At 44.4% G+C, this 19,813-nt stretch overlaps 1 protein-coding gene across 1 annotated transcript in view; it reads left to right on the top strand.

The window, feature by feature from the left end:
- PIK3AP1 (phosphoinositide-3-kinase adaptor protein 1) overlaps window positions 1-19,813 on the top strand; it is a 112,305-nt gene that overhangs the window by 58,502 nt on the left and 33,990 nt on the right. The window contains exon 7 of the mRNA XM_040486913.1: window positions 2,588-2,777. Within this exon, the coding sequence (XP_040342847.1) occupies window positions 2,588-2,777 (190 nt within the window). The remainder of the gene's footprint in view (window positions 1-2,587; window positions 2,778-19,813) is intronic.

Genomic DNA, 19,813 nt, shown 5'->3' with positions numbered 1-19,813 from the left:
AGGCGGGGGAGGCCCCAGGAATGGAAATGGACTGTGTGGTCCAAGGGCTGCCTTTGCACTCGAGACATGGTTGGATTTCATCTCTAGCAGGGGCTCATGTGCCTCTTCTGTGGCGGGGCCAGTGTGTGTGGAACTGAGCCCTGGAGTCATATGGACCTGAGTCCACATTCCTGTGCCAACACTTGTCAGCCACAGTGGATGACATGGACAGATCATGTATACTCTCTCTTTTAGTGTCCTAAGATGCAGAAGGAAGGTAACACCAGTCCTACTCATAGGGTTGTTTTCAGGATAAAAGGAAATAATGTATGTAAAGCACTGAGGTCTACCCTCAAAGAATTTACAGAGACATTCAGAGAGTGAATCTGCTAGAGGTTGATGCTGATCCCTCTTCTTCCACCTCCAAGGCACTTTGATGGGATGCTCCCAGCTGCCTCTCCCACTGTCAGGTCCCACTGTGAACTGTTAGGATTGGTTTCTTCCTTAGCAGAGACCACAACAAAGCTCTGCAATTGATGCTTTGGGGAGGCCACCTGTGAGGACCCACCTTATGCCAATGGCCTGTCTCTCTTTCTGAACCTCTGTGTGTCTAAGAGACAGAGGCCCCGTTTATTTGCTCATCTGGTTTTAGACCCCCAGGTCCTCCTTGATCACTGACTTCTGGGTCCTTCTTTGAGTGTAATCTCATCCATGCCTGGGCCTTATTCCATGCCCCAATATTGCTTCTCTTGTCTTGGAGGCCCCTACCTTTCCTGACTGGACCCTTTTCTGATTTTCCTTCATCTTCATGAGTCACAGCTGGGACTCTCAGCCTCTCTCGTGGGGCTGTGACCTCAAAAGGAACAACAAAGACAATCTAGTCTTACTCTCTATCTCCATACAGAGGTGAGCCTACACCTCCCCAGAAACTTAATTCTGTGCTCAGTATTTGACAGTTTTCAGGTCAGTGACTCACTGAGGCATGTATGGGGGCTCTCCACAGTTTGGGAGTGATTAAGTACGTTGAATGAGTGGAAGGGGCACGGTCTACATAAATAAGGCTAAAAGGTGTTTACTTGGCTTTCCTTTGAAGTCACAAATGTATCAAATGCAGGGTTTCATTTCCATGCCAACAGTTTTTATTGGGGACATACTGTGTTCATAGTCATAACTACTGTTTATTGAATTTATTTGATTGGCAAAAGGCAGTGTTTCATTTAATCATCACCACAATCCTTTGAAGTTGGCAGTATTGTTATCTCTCTTTAATAAATGAGGAGAAGGGCTTAGCAAGGCAGAGTAATTGTGCGAGGGTCACACTCTAGTAAGGGTGGAGGTGGGATGCAAACCTAGTTTGATGCTAATTCCGGGGCTTGTTATTCTAGTCTGTGTAACAGGGAAGTTTCGAGATGCCTTTTCAGTTCGCACTGAAATTCATCTGATTCACATTTCTCCAATCTTAGCTCTCCGACCAAAAATCACCTTCAGCCGATGCATCTTCAGCATTGCTACCAAGAGTTTGCCTCCGCGTGTTGTTTATGACCTCTAAGAACTGTCCTGTTTCCTCTTTCCACCACATCAAAACCAAATGCCAGAACTTGAGTCTCTACCACTTCCCAACTGTCACCTGAGCTACTCCTCAGGTCTCATCAGGAAACGAACACATTGTGTCAATAGCAGATTAGCTCTCTTGGGGTAGTGATGATGAAAACGAGGATTTTTGCGGGTTGGTGCTGAAATAGGATTGTGAAACATCAAAGTTTCTTACCAGGAAAGTTGTGTGGAGGTTTCAGGGAAGCCAGTTTTCTGGCTTCACCACCATCTACAGGCAGAATGACGAGGGCCGCCTGTCCGACTGCAGGGCACTTCATCCAAGACCACCTCTTGTCTCGGGCACACAGGGTAGAAAACCAAGGGAGATACCTCAGAGCAGCCTGCTAGAAGAGACAGGGATGAGGCCCCGAGCATCTGAGGGACGTCTGACTGCACGCTAGCTCAAGGACATCTTAGCTGCAGCCCTGCTTAGCCCATTTGGATTTCCATCTGGCTGGTCAGCAAGGGTGACACCCTTGGGTGTCACTTGTTTCCCTAAGTAGAAACCAGGGTGTAGTAGAAAGGTCAGAAGGTAGGATTGCACAGCCCTGAGTAAGGCACTAGGTTTTTCTGAGCTGTGTTTTTCTCATCTTTGAACTAGGGAATATTACAAGTTTCTCAAGCCTTTGTGGAAGGGATGGCATGACGGTATGTATAGGCAAACACCCAGCATCATACCTGACCCGTAATAGGTGCTCACGAGGAAGTCTTTAATTTGTATCCTGTGGATACATGCATCTCATCGGATGCTTAATGACAGTCTCTTGTGTGCATGACTCTGCTTCGTGCTGGGAGAAGATAGAAAGATTAAAACAAAAAATATAAAACAAACAGAAGAAGGCTTGGAGCCTGGCCTCCACGAGCTTTCAGGCTGGTGGGAAATACAGACAGACACACAGCTGAGCCCTGACCCATGTGCACCTTTACTCTGCCTGTCATGAGGCCCTGAGGGCCTAACTGTCCCCAGAGGGCCAGGCCGTCTCAGGGTTCCCGTGACTCCCGTCTTCTCTTTCAGGAAACTGTGGACATGCTGAAGAGTCACATTAAAGAGGAACTGATGCAAGGGGAGGAGGCTGACGCCGTGTATGAGTCCATGGCCCACCTGTCCACAGACCTGCTCATGAAGTGCTCCCTAAACCCTGGCTGTGACGAGGAGCTATATGAGTCCATGGCTGCTTTTGTCCCAGCTGCCACCGAAGACCTCTGTAAGTAGCACAGCCCAATTCTGCTTCCATCCTTCTGCTGACACACGGCTTTCTTCACTCTGGTGTGTGGTGGTGGGGGTGGGGGGAAGTCCCTCGCCTACCCCCACTCTGCCCCAGAGAGATGAAGATCCTGTTTTACACAAGTTAGATCTTGTCATCATGTGCTGTGACAAGCACAGTCCTTCTCCAGACTTCCTCCGCTGTGACTGCTGAGCGACTGAAAAGTGTAGGCAAGTGCCTGGAGGTCAGAATTGATGGAGGCATCGTCTTGTGATCTGAGAGGCTCAATCAGTGGCTCTCAACCCTAGCAGTCCCAACGGGCCCTTCTTATAACATTTCATAATGCTTCCCTTTAGTACCTTGACATGCCACTCATATACAATATAATCTACCTACATATGAAAATTAAAAGAAATGTTTTTAGTTTATTTATTTATTTATTTAGGGAGCAAGCACATGTGCCCGCATGAGTGAGGGGCAGAGAGAGAGGGAGAGAGAAAATCCCAAACAGGCTCTGCAGAGTCCGTGCAGAGCCCGACATGGGGCTCGATTCCACAAACCATGAGATCGTGACCTGAGCTGAAACCAACAGTCGGAGGCTTAACTGACTGAGCCCCTCAGGCGCCCCATTACATATGAAAATTTAGAAATCAAATATATGTCCTAAATGAAATATAAAAGAGAAGTAAAAGGAAAGGAACAGCTCAGTATGCCTGCACATGAGGACATAATGAAATAGTCAGATGCAGGCATCTACACTCAGAATCACTACCAATGTCATGGCCTCACATGCTGACCGACCGATACGTGTCTGTTGTATTGGAGACTCGGATACTGGCAGCAATGGATTTTCCTAAGTGGTAAATGATTTTTCACACTCTCCTTTCCATTTTCATAGTAATTGAATTCCTGGAAAATTCAGTACATATCAAAACCATGCAGAAATACAAGTTGTATTTATTTATTTTTTACTTTTTTTTTAACATTTTATTTTATTTTTTGAGAGAGAGAGAGAGAGAGAGACAGAGCACGAGCAGGGGAGGGTCAGGGAGAGAGAGAGACACACACACACACAGAATCCAGAGCAGGCTCCAGGCTCTGAGCTGTCAGCACAGAGCCCGATATGGGGTTAGTTTCCAGGCTCAGAAAATTATAAGCAGATTTTTTTGTTAACCCAACTTTAATGGATTAATATATAATAAACTTATTTCTTTTTTTTTTTTTTTTTTTTTAATTTTTTTTTCAACGTTTATTTATTTTTGGGACAGAGAGAGACAGAGCATGAACGGGGGAGGGGCGGAGAGAGAGGAAGACACAGAATCGGAAACAGGCTCCAGGCTCTGAGCCATCAGCCCAGAGCCTGACGCGGGGCTCGAACTCCCGGACCGCGAGATCGTGACCTGGCTGAAGTCGGACGCTTAACCGACTGCGCCACCCAGGCGCCCCTAATAAACTTATTTCTAAAATATCTTTAGGACAGGATTTTTCCTGTAAGTTGCTTAACAAATTTTGCCTAGTTTTTGGTTACCTTAATTTTTTTTCCCAGTAACAACGGTAATACATTCTTATAAAATTTGAAACAAAATAAAGATGTATAACTGAGTTATTAAAAGTCCATATGACTCTACCCCAAGCACTCCTAATAGTTTGGGATACTTGTCTATATTTTTCTTTGTACCTGCTGATATTAAATTGAGAAATATACACACATAAATATATAGATATGTACAAATGCACATATATGTGTAATTACATGTCATAAGCAGGTTTTTTTTTTTTTCAACGTTTATTTATTTTTGGGACAGAGAGAGACAGAGCATGAACGGGGGAGGGGCAGAGAGAGAGGGAGACACAGAATCGGAAACAGGCTCCAGGCTCTGAGCCATCAGCCCAGAGCCCGACGTGGGGCTCAAACTCATGGACCGCGAGATCGTGACCTGGCTGAAGTCGGACGCTTAACCGACTGCGCCACCCAGGCGCCCCAACAGGTTTTTTTTTTAACCTATATGTGTGTCTAGTGAAATATTTAGAAGTCATGAGGGGCACAAATCACTCCATTGCCCATGACAGCCCTGTACACTGCAGGGTGTCTACGTCTTTCTCCCTTCTGCTAAATTCCAGTACAGTAGTCCCCCCTTATCTGATATTTCACTTATTTCACTTTCCCCAGTTTCCCATGAGCAGCTGTGGCCCAGAAGCAGATGATCCTCCTTCTGACATAGGCTCAGAAGGTAAATGGTGGCCTAATGCGTCATTTATCTTATCAAGTAGTGTTTTATCATCTGCTGTCATCGCCAGAAGGGTTCGTTCCATAAAATATTTTGAGGGAGAGAGAAACCATGTTCACCTAACTTTTATTATGCTATATTGTTACAATTGTTCTCTTTTATTACTAGTTATAGTTGTTAATCTCTTACTATAATTGATAAGTTGAACTTTATTATAGGTATGTGTGTATGTAGGGAAAGTATACTGTGTATACACACACACATACACACACACACACACACACACACACACACACATAGGGTTTGGCACTATCTGTGGTTTCAGGTATCTGCTTCTTGGAAGGATATCCTTGGAAGGATATCTCTGAGGATAAGGGGCACTAATATAGTGTCCCTGCATCATGACAACCTAAAACCCCCTCTTAGATTTTCCAAACCTCCCCTAGAGGGCAGTGTTGCTGCCCTTGAGACTCACTGGTCTAAATAATGTTGGACTTCAAAGCAGTATTTTTTTTTTCACATTTATTCATTTTTGAGGATGAGAGAGACAGAGTATGAGCGGGGGAGGGGCAGAGAGAGAGAGAGAAAGGGAGACACAGAATTCGAAGCAGGCTCCAGGCTCCGAGCTGTCAGCACAGGGCCTGACATGGGACTTGAATTCATGGACCGATGAGCTAGTCGGACACTCAACCAACTGAGCCACCCAGGTGCCCCAGCCCTGGACTTCAAAGCAGGACAACATGCAAGGGGCCCTCAATGAGCTTTCTTAATATGTTGCTACCATTTGCTATCAAAGGCTAAGCACTCTGAAACACTGCCTAAAGCTTACCTTCCTTCCCTCTGGTCTATTTAATAGATTCAAGAAAGGCAAGGAGCACCTGGGTGGCTCAGTTGGTTAAGTGACCGACTCTTGATTTTGGCTCAGGTCATGATCTCATGGTTTGTGGGTCAAGTTCCATGTTGGGTTCTGCAGAACCTGCTTGGGATTCTCTCTCTCCCCCTCTCTCTCTGCCCCTCCCCTGCTTCCGTGCACACACACGTTTTTTTTTGTTTTTTGGTTTTTTTTTATCTCTCTCAAAATAAGTAAACTTAAAAAAAGAAAGAAAGAAAGGCAGAACAAATTCCTATCAGTGTATCAGCTTTATTGATGGAGGGCTTCTGGAATGGAGTATTGCTAACCTTTAGTCTGAGAAGAAGACAGAGAAGCTCTCGGCACACAGGGAAGTGACCCTGAGTTTCCCACCCATGAACAGAAAAGCGGGTGCCAAGAAGGTGCCTTAGAGTAGGGGATGTGGGCAGGTCGGTGGCCAGAGGCAGACCCTGATGCCAGCAGGGCCTTTGACAAGTCACCCCCAGCACCTGGAAGCTGTGGTCCAGTCGTTACTAGGTACTTGGTAGTTAGAATGGCTGCCCCTTGTGGGGTGCAGCAAGAATGAGGGAAAGCTCGGTAGAAGCTCCCTTCCTACGCCTAACTGGGAGGCCTGGAAGTGCTGATAGAAGCTCTTACCGAATGAGCCATGACCCAGCAGAGGGGCGAGGAGAGAAGGCATCACCCCCACATCCACATCCTCTATCTCACTGAATCCTTAAAGCCGCATAAGGATGTTTTGATTAACTTGCACTTTACAAATGAGAAAACTGAGCCCAGAGAGGTTAAGCAACTTTCCCAAAGTCTCACAGCTCATAAGTGATTGAACTCACATTTGAGCTCAAGTCTGTGTCTAGGATTGTAGTCTTTATTTTCTGTCTGAATTTTCCATCTAATGCCATAAATTTTAGTCCTAGTTTCTTCTAAAGAAGCCATCTAGCAGCTACAGCCATTGCCCCAATGTCAGCTCACCAAACAGCCTCTGGTACCCTCTGCACATGTACATCCATCTGTCTCTCCATGGCCACCACAAGCATTTCTGGAACATCTACTGGAACATGTTTTAGCTACTTGCCTCTTCTTCTGGGTGTTGGGGAGACAAGAGGGGCCAACACACAGTCCTTTCCAGTATGGAACAGAGACCCATTCACACGGAACATTTGGAGGAAAACCAATACCTACTTGGGAAGCCAGAGATTGTGTATATCATGTCTGCCTGTGTCCTTGTTACGGGGCAATTGAACAGTTAACGAATCCCCCACTTAACTAGCAGTTTAGTGTTGACAGAGAGCCGTAACACCTGTTATCCCCCTGGATGCCCCAACACAAGAAATCTCACACTAGCAGAAAGCTGCAGGGGATGCTAAAGGCAGCCACAGCAGGAACAGTGAACCTCTCCAGCACTGCCCAAGGCAGCGGAGTGCTCTGGGGCTAGTCTGCTTTGCGGCCCTTGGCCACTTGTAAAGTTACGTGGGTCAGGGGGATTCTGGTTGCCCTGGAGGTAGAAGGAGGCCACCAATACAATAGGCTGGCTGTAGAGTTTGGCTGCTTTGTGGGTGGGGGAAGGAAACCCACTGTATTTTTCATTTGCCAGATCACATAAGCTCTCAGTTTTCTGATTCTAGACATGATTTGGTTTGTGTTTCTGTCTTTGTGGTTTAATTTTGAGAAGGACCACTTACTTGCTGGCCCACAAGGAGCCGCACTGGGAAGAAACCATTCATTTATTACCAGTGACTTGCTAGGAGAGAAAGCGGGTTAGTTCACAAACAAGCAGGACACACATAAATCTAACATGCGTATTTGCAATAGCACCCAGCACAGTGATAAGGTGTACCATCCGACAGCCCTTTCAGGCAAACAGACTGCTTTTATCTCATCTGTTATTTTGTCCCATCGTCCTTGGGCTTGGTGGATAGAATTACCTCCATTTCACAGGGGAGAAAACTGAGGCTCCGAGATTTAGTAGCCTACTTAAATCCCGTGGAGGGAGAACTGGGTCAGGACTCTGGGTCAGTACATTCCCCGGTGACAAGTCTGTCTGCCCCCCAACTGGGATAGAGGACTCTCCTGGCCTGCCCTTCTTCTAGGATCTGCATTTGCCAGCCCCAGAAGGGACACTGAGACAGAAGGGACATGGAGCTGTTTCTAAATGTCTAAGTAGCTGAGTTTATCAGTGCCCCACCTTTGTTACCATTCAACCCTAGAAGCTGAAAGTGAATGTATTAAGGATTGTGGGCTGTGTTCATTCAGTCACAGGACAAGCAGTATGGAGTGAAGGCTTTCTTTGAAGGTCATCAACGGTGTTGGGACAAATCTGCCTCTTTCTGACTTGAGTTTTGGAAAAGGGATAGTAATGAGGTCCCCTTCTCCAAAAGGAGCCCACAACCACTAAGTACGAAGTTTGTGAGGGAGACTCGCCATGTTGAATGAAGTGGGGCAGGGGAGTGATGTTGGCTTCTGACCCTGAGATTTTATGATTCCACTCCTGACTCTCCTTCCCTGGAATTGCCTGGGTGTACACGCGCGCTCACACACACACTCACACCCCTCACACTCATGGTCTTTAGTTTAGCTATGCTGCCACCAGGTGGTAACTGCATGCCTTTGATATCAGATATTCAACTTTGCTCCCAATACTCCTGAGAATTTTTTGTTCGAGACAGAATTAAACCATCAGTTTCCTAACTTTACCAAATAAGAAATGAATATTTCTATTAAGGGTAAGCTTATGCAAACACTAAATAGAAATGAAGGCACATCTCTCTTGGGTGTTTTCTCTATCACCCAATCTTTTTCTCAGTTCTTTTGCCGCTGTCCTTGCCTTCAGAGAATGACACTGTAGTCCTAGTGTTGCTCTGACTTGGGTAATACATTTCATATGGAAAGCCTCTCCCAGGGACTGGTCACCTCCCTGAGACTCTGGGTTCTAAAGCGTTGGGAGCCATTCCTGAGAGGCCTTGTCCATTTGTTTCCAACATGATCTGCTTGTGGATTTAACTCTGCTTAAAAGCCTCAGAGGCTCGGGGCGCCTGGGTGGCGCAGTCGGTTAAGCGTCCGACTTCAGCCAGGTCACGATCTCGCGGTCCGTGAGTTCGAGCCCCGCGTCGGGCTCCGGGCTGATGGCTCAGAGCCTGGAGCCTGTTTCCGATTCTGTGTCTTCCTCTCTCTCTGCCCCTCCCCCGTTCATGCTCTGTCTCTCTCTGTCCCAAAAATAAATAAACGTTGAAAAAAAAAATTAAAAAAAAAAAAAAAGCCTCAGAGGCTCAGACGCCTTGGTGGCTCAGTCAGTGGTTAAGCATCCAACTTCAGCTCAGGTCATGATCTCACGGTTTGTGAATTCAAGCTCCGCATTGGGCTTTCTGCTGTCAGCGCAGAGCCTGCTTTGGATCCTCTGTCTTCCTCTGTCTCTGCCCCTCCCCTGCTCGCTCTCTCTCTCAAAAATAAACATTTAAAAAAATGTTTTTAATTTAAAAATTAGAAAAAAATACATGTTAAAAAGAAAAATCTCAGAGACTCGTCTTCTATTAGGAGAAAAGAGCCAAAAGAGAAAGGCAAATATCTTGAGAGTGGAAACTATAAACTCATATGAGTCTGTAATCCCTTCTAGAAGGCTGTTCTGCTTCAGGTGACTCCTGTGTTACACTCTTCTCTCGTGCCTCTGCTCCCTCTGCCTGGTTCTGTGGCTCAAATTTGTGTATGGTGCAGAGCGGACTCAACCCCAGCTAACTTGCTGCCTTCCCTTAGCAACCTCCTTGCTAGCTGGCATGTTTGTACAGGTCACCTCCATCTGTGACCCTGTCTGTGATCTGGGTCCCCTCCGAGCCGGGGCCTTGCAGCCCAGCCAGGGAAGCTCTGAGCCCAGCTGAAGGACCATTTGTAAGCAAAGCTGTTAAGTTACCAATTTGCTTCTGGAACATGCTGCCTCTCCTCCCTGCACCTTTTTCTCTCAGGAGTCTTCCTTCCTGACTTTACTGAGACTGCCATCCTCCTGTTAATCCATCTAGGAAAGACTGGCTGGGAGCCAAGGAATGCCTTGTGGGCAGTGGGGCTAGGGTAAGTCATGGGGCCTTACCAGCAAGAAGCTCATTCTGGGCAGGGCTGGTGCTGTGCTGTCGAGGGCTGAAAGTGACCCAGTGGGGCAAAGGGAGGCTCAAGGCACTTCCTGACTTCTGTGGCTTTTGGTTCCTCCAGATGTACAGGAACTGTGTCGGGGATGTAGGCACTTAGTGAAAGCATGTGGATTGAGACTTTTAAAAGCAAAGAAGATAAAAATCCCCACCACCAGCAGTGACCTTGCTCCCCTCTGGACCTGTATAGCCGTGGTTCACACTCTTCTGGGGCTACTGCAACCACATCGTTCTGCACCCTGGTTTGTGTGTATGCTTCTCTGGTGACCTGCTCCTACCTCAGTTTAGGAAGCATGTGTCATCCATAATGATGTGCACAATAGGTGCTCAACTATTTCTTGAATTTGAGAGTACCAGAAAATAGAAAGTCATCCTGGATTTGGTGGGGTGGAGTGGTTGACATTCCAGTGCAAAGACCTTTCCTGATAGGTGCTAACGACACATCTATTAGACGTCCCCGAGCGCGGACATCTCCGGCAGTAGTGACTCCTCCGGCACTCGGATCTGCCTTTCTTTTCATGTCTCCTCTACATTTGCTCATGCGGTTCCTGCTGCCAGGATCGCCCTTCTCTTTTCTCAGCGTGGAAAATGCCCAGATTCCTTCACAAAGCCCAGATACCTTCGTGTTCATATTCATGTGTTTATGCCTCATTAATTTGTCCATTCACACATTCCTTCATTCAACAATATTAATCAAACCTCTCATGTGATTAAGTCACCGTGTCAGGTGGCAGAGAGTCAATAAACAAGACGGCATGATCTCTGCCTCCCAGAGCCCTCCTTCTAGCAAGAGAGCTGAATATTAAATAAAAATGCCACATAACTAAATATATAACTACAAAACCGTGACAGTGCCATGGAGGAAAAGGACACGGTGCCCCAAGAGGGCAGCTATGGATGTGGAGAATGAGGGGAGGAGGGCATGTGGTACCCACCGCATCCCACTGTGAACTCATCTCGTAGACTGATTCCTGCCCTGCAGAGGGTCTGTGTGCTTGCCAGGAGTGCTGCAAGGGGGCCCTTGTCTGCATAAGAAATCCGTGAGACTTGTTGCTGCCCAACCCTTGCATCCTTAGCCCCTTCATTTTCTTTTCTTTAATGTTTATTTATCTATTTTGAGAGAGAAAGAACGAGTGGGGGAGGGATAGAGAGAGAGAAGGAGAGAGAGAATCCCAAGCAGACTCCACGCCACCAGCGCAGAGCCTGGTGCAGGGCTCGAACTCCTGAGCCGTGAGATCATGACCTGAGCTGAAATCAAGAGTCGGATGCTCAACTGACCAAGCCACCCGGGTGCCCCAGCTCCTTCGTTTCATTGCCCGCCTCTCCTTAGCTGCTGTAATTTCAGATTGCCATTTCCCTTTTCTCTGTCTCTCTCTCAGTCTGTGTGTGTGTGTGTGTGTGTGTGTGTGTGTGTGTCTCCCTCCTTTCCATCACTTCTCCATTAGGGTATGGGGAGATTGGACCGCCCTACAGACATGGCCAATGAAAGCACTTGATCCCACCTGAGTGCATATGGAGCACACCAGGCTTCAGGTCATCAGATGCTTTACCACGCTGCTTCTTGCTCTAAGGGTCTGTTTTGGCTATAAGAATACTTGCTGGAGAAAAAAAAAAATTACTTTTGGACCGCTTTCAGGGTTTGAGAGCCTTTCCAGAAGAATAGCCTCTTAGTATCTGACATTTTACTGTATTAGATTCTCAGATTAGGTTTTATATTAAATTAACAACACATAATCCGGATAGAGTTTCCACTGCAGCTAAGCGATCTAGATTTATGTCCCCTGAGGAGTATCATATGGGCTTCTTTGAAAATTCATTATTTTTCTTGACTCATTCCTTAATTAAGTGCCTGCCTAGGCTTTCTCTCATCTGTTCAAGCTTCTTTCTTCCCAGGAATGGGTTCTTTCTGATTGATTCCCTAAATGAAGTACAGTGTAACTCTACAGCTGGCTCTTCCCTGAGGACTGTGGCCCCTGAGTCTCCTTGTTTTATGTTTTTTTTCTTTTTTGTCTCTGCTGAAATGAAAGCACTTTGCACTTTCTCCTTAGACCCGCAGGTTTCAGGCTTTTTAGTTTATTTTTAACTGACACATGGTGAAGGTTAAGTGCTTAGAATCTGAAGTACAAACACTGAGCATCCAGGAATGCAGGGATTTGTTCTGCTTTTCTTTACAAAATGTCCTTTGTCTGCAAGCACACTGCCTTCACCTCCAGAATTTTCTATGTGTTTCAGCCACTCATGTGGTGCTCACTGTATACCTGAGTTGTATGCACACATGGGGTTGGGAAATTTAGAGTCTGAGAGGGTCTTTTTACTTATGAACTCCAAACAATTGGACACTTTTTTTTTTTTTATCATTAGGAAGGTAGTAATCGTTACTACTAAGACTTACTGCCTAATACAGATAGGGCAAATAGTGTTTGAAAAATCATTTCATATGCCAGTGTCAGTTAGTTGGTACTGAGTGCCTGAGGGGGCTATGTTGAGGATTCTGAGACCACAAAGAATGCTATGACTAACTAGTGATGTTTGCCTTGAGTACAGAATAGGGACATGGGGGCCGATGTATATATTTGCTGTTCTTGGTCTAATTGAAAACCATATATGCTCAATTACATATGAAAAGAATCATTTTGCTTCAAATATAAATGGAAAGAAAGTCATTTTTGGGTAACTTCACTTACGGTAGTGTGCAATGCCTCCATCACGCCAGGGCTGCTGGGTCCAGTGTGGACACGATGGACTTGCTTGCGTGGGCCCTGATCCCTGAGCCTTACTGCCCCTGTCAGCCCAGTATGGGGAGGAAGTTTGTGACAGGCTGACTGTGCTGATGCTTGCTTCCATCTGTAGGAGGCAGAATAGAGCCCCTCAATCTGTGAATGGGCTAGACGATCTGGCAAAGGAGAATGAAAGTTGTAGATGGAATTAAGGTTGCTAATGTCCTGGATTATCGGGGTGGATCCTTAAAAGTAGAAGAAAGAGGAGCGCCTGGGTGGCTCAGTCAGTTAAGCATCCGACTTCAGCTCAGGTCATGATCTCATGGCTCGTGAGTTCAAGCCCCGCATTGGGCTCTGTGCTGACAGCTCAGAGGCTGGAGCCTGCTTCGGATTCTGTGTCTCCCTGTCTCTCTTTGCCCCTCCCCTGCTCACACTCTGTGTGTGTGTCTCTCTCTCTCTCAGAAATAAATAAACATTAAACATTTTTTTTTTTAAAAAGTAGAAGAAAGAATCAGAAAACAGACCAGAGATGGCTCCATGAGAAGGACTCAATTCAGCTAAGTTCACTGCCTGACATTGCTGGCCTCAAATATAGAGGAAGAGAGCTTAGTGCCAAGGAATGCACGTAGCATCTAGAATTTGGAAAGGGCAAAGAGATCCTCCCCTAGAGCTCCTGGAAAAGAAGGCGGTCCTCTCAAAATTTTTAGCCCAGTGAGACTCTTTTCAGATTTTCAAACTACAGAACTATAAGGCAATAAATTTATGTTGTTTTTAGCCACTAAGTTTGGGATAATTTTTTACAGCACAATAAAATATGAATACACTATCTAGGTTGCTTCAATATAATAATAGTATCCATTAATATTAGTGCTGGGCACTATTGCTAAACATTTTATAAGCATTGTCTCCATTGGCCCCTACAGTTTTCTTATTTATCTCCACTTTATAAATGGAGATATACAAGCTTAGTGATATCAGGTGTCTTTCCCAAGGACATAGAGCCAGTCAGAGTCAGAGCCAGGGCTTGAACCCAGTTCTCCAGGATACCAAAGTCCACGCAGGTAACTGCCACCTTCGACCATGATGTCCACCTGCACTGGTCGCTCAGTGACTGGTGTCCTCGCCTCTGTTGCTTGCCTGGCTTCAGTGGCAGCCTTTCTCTGACTTACGATTGTCCCCTGAATGTCCCCTCAATTAAATTGAGTTCTTTTTAATTTTTTTTGATGTTTATTTATTTATTTATTTTTTTTTTAATTTTTTTTTTTCAACGTTTATTTATTTTTGGGACAGAGAGAGACAGAGCATGAACGGGGGAGGGGCAGAGAGAGAGGGAGACACAGAATCGGAAGCAGGCTCCAGGCTCTGAGCCATCAGCCCAGAGCCCGACGCGGGGCTCGAACTCACGGACCGCGAGATCGTGACCTGGCTGAAGTCGGACGCTTAACCGACTGCGCCACCCAGGCGCCCCAAGATGTTTATTTATTTTTGAAGGAGAGAGAGACAGAGTGTGAGGGGGAAGGGGAGAGAGAGAGGGAGACACAGAATCCGAAGCAGGCTCCAGGCTCTGAGCTGTCAGCTCAGAGCCCGACGCGGGGCTCAAACTCATAAACCATGAGATCATGACCTGAGCCAAAGTCGGATGCTTAACCGACTGAGCCACCCAGGTGCCCCTAAATTGAGTTCTTTTTAAAAAACTGGTCTCGTAATACTAATAGTAATAGCAATTAGCATTATTTAGCACTTTCTCTGAGCTAGGCACTCTGCTAAGCAGTTGGCCAGCTTCTTATTTAATACTCATGGCAAACCTATGAGACACATCCTGCTACCATCACCATGTTACAGACACGTAAAGAGCAGCTGAGAGGATTCAAACAACTTGACCCAAGATAATTGTGAGTGAAGTTAATGTAACAGCTATCATTTCCCCTTCTGCTAGAGAATTTGGCCTTCGGTTGACTTCCCAGCTGTTACCCTGGTAACCTGATAAGAGTCAAATGTCAACTATGTTTCTAGGCAACATATGCCTATGATAAAAATGACCCCTAATTGGTTGGTAAATTGGATCTGGAACTGGGAGGAGCTATATGTGGACTATAAGTACCCGAAAGGGGCAGCACACTCTGGGCTTCCCTGAGAGCAGTGACTCTGACATGCTCATGGGGACCCCTGGAAGGATGCCTTAGGGGTTGCCACGAGACCTACCACTCCTGTGGGCCATGAGGCTTTTCACTCCGTGGGGGGGCCCTCCACCTGCCTGACCTGGGTCTTGTCTCCTTGCACATGAGCTACTGGACTGGCACAAAGACTGCTCTTGAGGAAGGATGCCACCTGGCAGTGTCCTCCTGGCCTGTGTCCTACATTCTCCTGAACAGACCATCCATCCTGCATAGATGACCATGGTCATCTTGTGAGCCTGAACGATCAGGTGGATCTAAGAAGTCTGTCTGGTGTCAGACCCGTGGGTGTTGTAGTCCTCCAGCCAGGAATAGAAGAATCAAAATTGGGACTTATGCATTTTGATGCTAGGACAGCTCAAGGAGGAGAAATAACTCTACTAAGAAACCACAGGACTGATATTTAGCAGATCTGGTCAAGATGTGATTACAAAGTAAAAAGATATGTTTGTCATTGGTGGCTCATTTAACCCCACGTTGGTCATAATACCCAATGTGTATGGCTCACAGGTGTCACTGGAAGGTGATTTGGTGGCGTTGGGGGACAGGGAAGGGTCAGTGTAGGTCATTCCTGGGGGTTGTGCTTCTGTAATTTTCCCATTGCATTTCCTCCTCTGCTTTTCAAATCTTTTCCCCTCTTCCATCTCCTTCTCCTTTTTTTTTTTAAACAAACTTTTCATTTTGAACTACCTGAGAAAAGTTGCAAAAATGCTAGTTCTCCTGTATACCTTTCATCCAGATTTCCTTGATATCAGTGTCTTGTACAACTGAAGCATAGTTAGTAAAGCCAGATTAGCATTGGTGCAATACCACCAAGTGACCTCTAGGCCTTGTTCAGCTTTTCCCCTGTAGGTAGGATGCTAGATGCTGATGAGGTCTTAGATGCTGAGCCTACAGAGGATTCCACAATGCATGTAGTTATTTCTCCCTAGTCTCTTCCAATTTTTTTTTTGAAGATTTTATTTTTAAGTAATCTCTGCACCCAACACGGGGCTCAAATTCACAACCCCAACATCAAAAGTTGCATGCTCCACTGACTGAACCAGCTAGGTGCCCCATAGTTTCTTCCAATTTGTAAAAGTCCCTCAGTCATTCCTTGACTTAAGCGCTGATCAGTTATTTTATAGATTGCTACTCAGTTTGGTTTGTCATGTTTTCTGTGATTGGACTGAGGTGGTAACTTTTTGGCAAGAATACCATAGAAATGGTGTTGTGTCCTCCTCAGTGCATTGTATCAAGGGATCCTGATATTGATATGTCTTATTTCTAGTGCTCATTCTTTTTTTTTTTTAAATTCTTTAACCCACAAAACCCCAGCATATTAAGACAGCATGTTAAGACCCCCTTGGTTACCAGGGGCAGCTGCCTTCATTCTTAGTATGTTAGCACACTAGGGCCAGCCAGGGCCGCTCTTGCCGCTCCCTGTTTCTTCCACATTTTATTTTTCTAATACTCTTTGTAGCTTCTTTAACTGTGCATCTACCTCTTGGACCTGAAAATCAGTTCTCTCAAATTGACCTTTGTTAGTGAAAATAGCTAGGCTGTTTTATGACCCATTTACCATTGTCAACAGGGGTGACTGACTGTGAAACTTGCACCCTGGCATTGCCTGCCTGGGAGATTTGGTTACTGGTGATTGAAATCCTCCTGGCGCTGCTCTGCCCAGCTTCTTGGAGATGCTGGAACCTGAGGGGGATGTGATTTCCTGGAGGGTATAGCACCGGACCTGTGAAATTTCTCCCTCCCCTCATCTCTAGGGGTGTCTGATTCAAGCAAGTCTTTACTTTGGGGTGTATTCCTCTGTGCTTTACTGTTGTTTAAATGAGGGGTTTCAAAAGTTGGCTGGGTCAGGGTCAGGTGGCTTGCGGGGGGTGAGGTCTGTGGTGTGGGTGTTTAGAGGGAGATTAATACAGGGTATTCATCAGATAGGGGAGGGTCTTGCTCCTGGCAAGGCACACACCTGTAGAAAACACCTTTCTTTCCAATTTTCTACCTCTATGGGGAAAGTGTTCCATAAAACCACAGCTAAGTGAGGGGCACCTGGGTGGCTCAGTTGGTTGAGTGTCTGCCTCATGAATTTTGCTTAGGTCATGATCTTGCAGTTCTGTGGGTTTGAGCCCTATGTTGGGCGCCGCACTGTGCAGAGCCTGCTTGGGATTCTCTCTCTCCCTCTGTCTCTCTCTGCTCCTTCCCTGCTCACACACACTCTCTCTCAAAATATATAAACTTAAAAAAGAAAACAACAAACAACACTGCTAAATGAATTGAACAGGAAATCTCAAATAAGTAGAATTTTTCTGGTCTTGAATTTAAAAAAAATACATGAAATTTTTGGATTTGGATATGTGAAATTGGACAGAGACAGAGTGTGAGCACAGGAGGGGCAGAGAGAGAGGGAGACACAGAATCCAAAGCAGGCTCCAGGCTCTGAGCTGTCGGCAAAGAGCCCTGTGCAGGGCTCGAACTCACAAGCTGTCAGATCACGACCTGAGTCGAAGTCGGATGCTTAACTGACTGAGCCACCCAGGCACCTCAGAAATTTAATTTTTAAAATTAAAACACTTCTAGGTATGTTTCAGGATCAGTTCAGTCTCCCTAATCTCTGCAGTTTATAGAATTCAGCAGTGACAGGAGAGATTCCTCATTTGGAACCGTAGGGCTTTGGACTAGAGTATCAAGGCATATTATGGTCAGTGTAATGTCTCCACTGTGTAAGGAAACAATAAACTGACAAGGCAGAAAAAAGTAGTTGGTTTTTCTTCTTTTTTGGATAATATTTAAGGTAACACAAACATAATCCAAGCCCCGTATTTCTTTATATTATTTTTTTCAATAGCCTTAAAAACTAAACTATAAAAGGGTGAACAGTGAAAAATCTTTCTCCATTCCTGTCCCTCATCTTTTTTGTCCAAGTGATTTTAATTTCTTACATCTATGTCCAATGCTTCTTTTTGCATATATAAGCAATATAAAAATAGAACCTTATTCTCCCCTTTTTTGGGGCAATTGATACTATATTGATTTTTTTTAATGTTGTATTTGTTAAAGATTCTGATTCATCAATACACTTCTATGTATTTCTTTTTTCTTTCTTTTTTAATTGTCTCGGGGTTTTTTTTAATTACATATTATAGCACCCTATGAATCCCTTCTGGAATCCAATTTTCCTCCCTCCTTCTCCAGAAGTAACCATTACCATGAATTCAACATTTATACTTCCCAGCATGTGATGTTGTCTTATAGGCCTTAAAACGTTATATACACAATATGCCACCAAAAATACCGAAAATACTGAAAAGTCTGCAACTTTTTCATTCAATGTAATTTTTTTTTGTTTATGGTCACAAAACTTATATTTTGGTTGTCAAAGGATTACTGAAGTTTGAAACAAGGTCCAGTAAGAGCTGTGCTATGTAATAATGTAATATCTGGTCCCTGGAAAGTTTGAAATCAGTCATTTTTTGTATTTAAAAAAATCAAGTAATCTGGGAATTGACAGGTGAGCCACAATTTATTTTTTAATAACCTGAAATTATTTTTGCTTTGAAAATCTAATTGTACATAGTTGATCATATCTACCTAGATCTTTTGAAAAAAAACTTGTTAATAAGATTTTTCTCCTTCATGAAAGCCATACAAGTCACTGTGGGATAATTTGGAAGACAAAGAAAAGTATAAGATAGAAAATAAAATGTTCATAATCTGTACTACTTTAGAAATAGCCATTATATGCATTTTCATGTATTTCTTTCCAGTCTTTTTTTTCTATGTATCTACAAATATTTTGTTTCAAAACTAGGGTAATGTCATATGAAGTTTATCATCTTTATCATTACTTCATGACTATAACCTTTTTTCAGTGAATATTCTAGTTGCATAGAAGTCTTCATACAAATTCACCAGGATGTATTCAGCTGATCCCCAAAGATTACAGTAGTAAGGAAATGGCATATGTGTGTATATTGATTAAATTCAAACCACTTTTTCTCAAAGTATACTATTCAACTTCAAACTATGTATTTTGCCTAAGCAAATAAGTACTCAATAATTGTATGATAAGAATTACTAAGTGAAATCTCTTGATAATATCAAAGCTCTATTTTTAATACAAGGCTGAAATTTTGCTCCCAAAAGCATACTTCAGAGTCGTAAAGTAATATGTTGCTTACTTGAGTTAGACTAGAAGCTGCTGTGGTAACTGAATGGTTTTCACACATAGTTTTGGTCTTTATGGGTCTTTATGTTTAAAAGTGAAAAACCAAGGTCAATATGCTTCTTCCTTATAAATAATTCCATTAGTAACCTAGAACTAGGGTTCTTGTTGTTAAGTTGTTGAATTGGTCCTATTATGTTGTTGAGGTGGCACTATATTGATAAAACTGGCTCCAATATGTTCTTTGTAACTGTTACATACTGTTCCATTGTTTGAGTAAACCACAGTTTTATCTATTCTTTATTGTTTTTGCTTCTAGTTGTTTTTTGGCTGTCATAAACAATGCTATGGTTATACATTTAAAAATTAAGCCTGGAGTGCCTGGATGGCTCAGTCAGTTAAGCGTCCAACTTCCGCTCAGGTCATGATCTCATGGTTTGTGGGTTTGAGCCCCACAAAGGGCTCTGTGCTGACAGCTCAGAGCCTAGAGCCTGCTTTGGATTTTATGTCTTCCTCTCTCTCTCTGCCCCTCTGTCGCTTGACCTCTGTCTCTCTCTCTCTCTTTCTCTCTCTCAAAAGTAAATATACATTTAAAAAAAATAAAAATTAAACCCATTATTTCAAATGCAAATAAGCATAATATCTATACCTTTTGAGTCCTGTGGTCCAGGAAAGGGCCTGAGAGTTGTGAGTGTTGCCCTCTATCATACCTCACACGTACAGGGGGGGTCCTTATTTTTTTTATGTTTATTTATTTATATTTGAG

Source organism: Herpailurus yagouaroundi, unplaced genomic scaffold, assembly GCF_014898765.1.
Source record: "Herpailurus yagouaroundi ecotype Mexico unplaced genomic scaffold, PumYag 163, whole genome shotgun sequence".
In the NCBI taxonomy this organism is placed as follows: Eukaryota; Metazoa; Chordata; class Mammalia; order Carnivora; family Felidae; genus Herpailurus; species Herpailurus yagouaroundi.
Note: the sequence above shows the minus strand (reverse complement) of the source record. Positions and strands in the feature narration are given on the sequence as shown.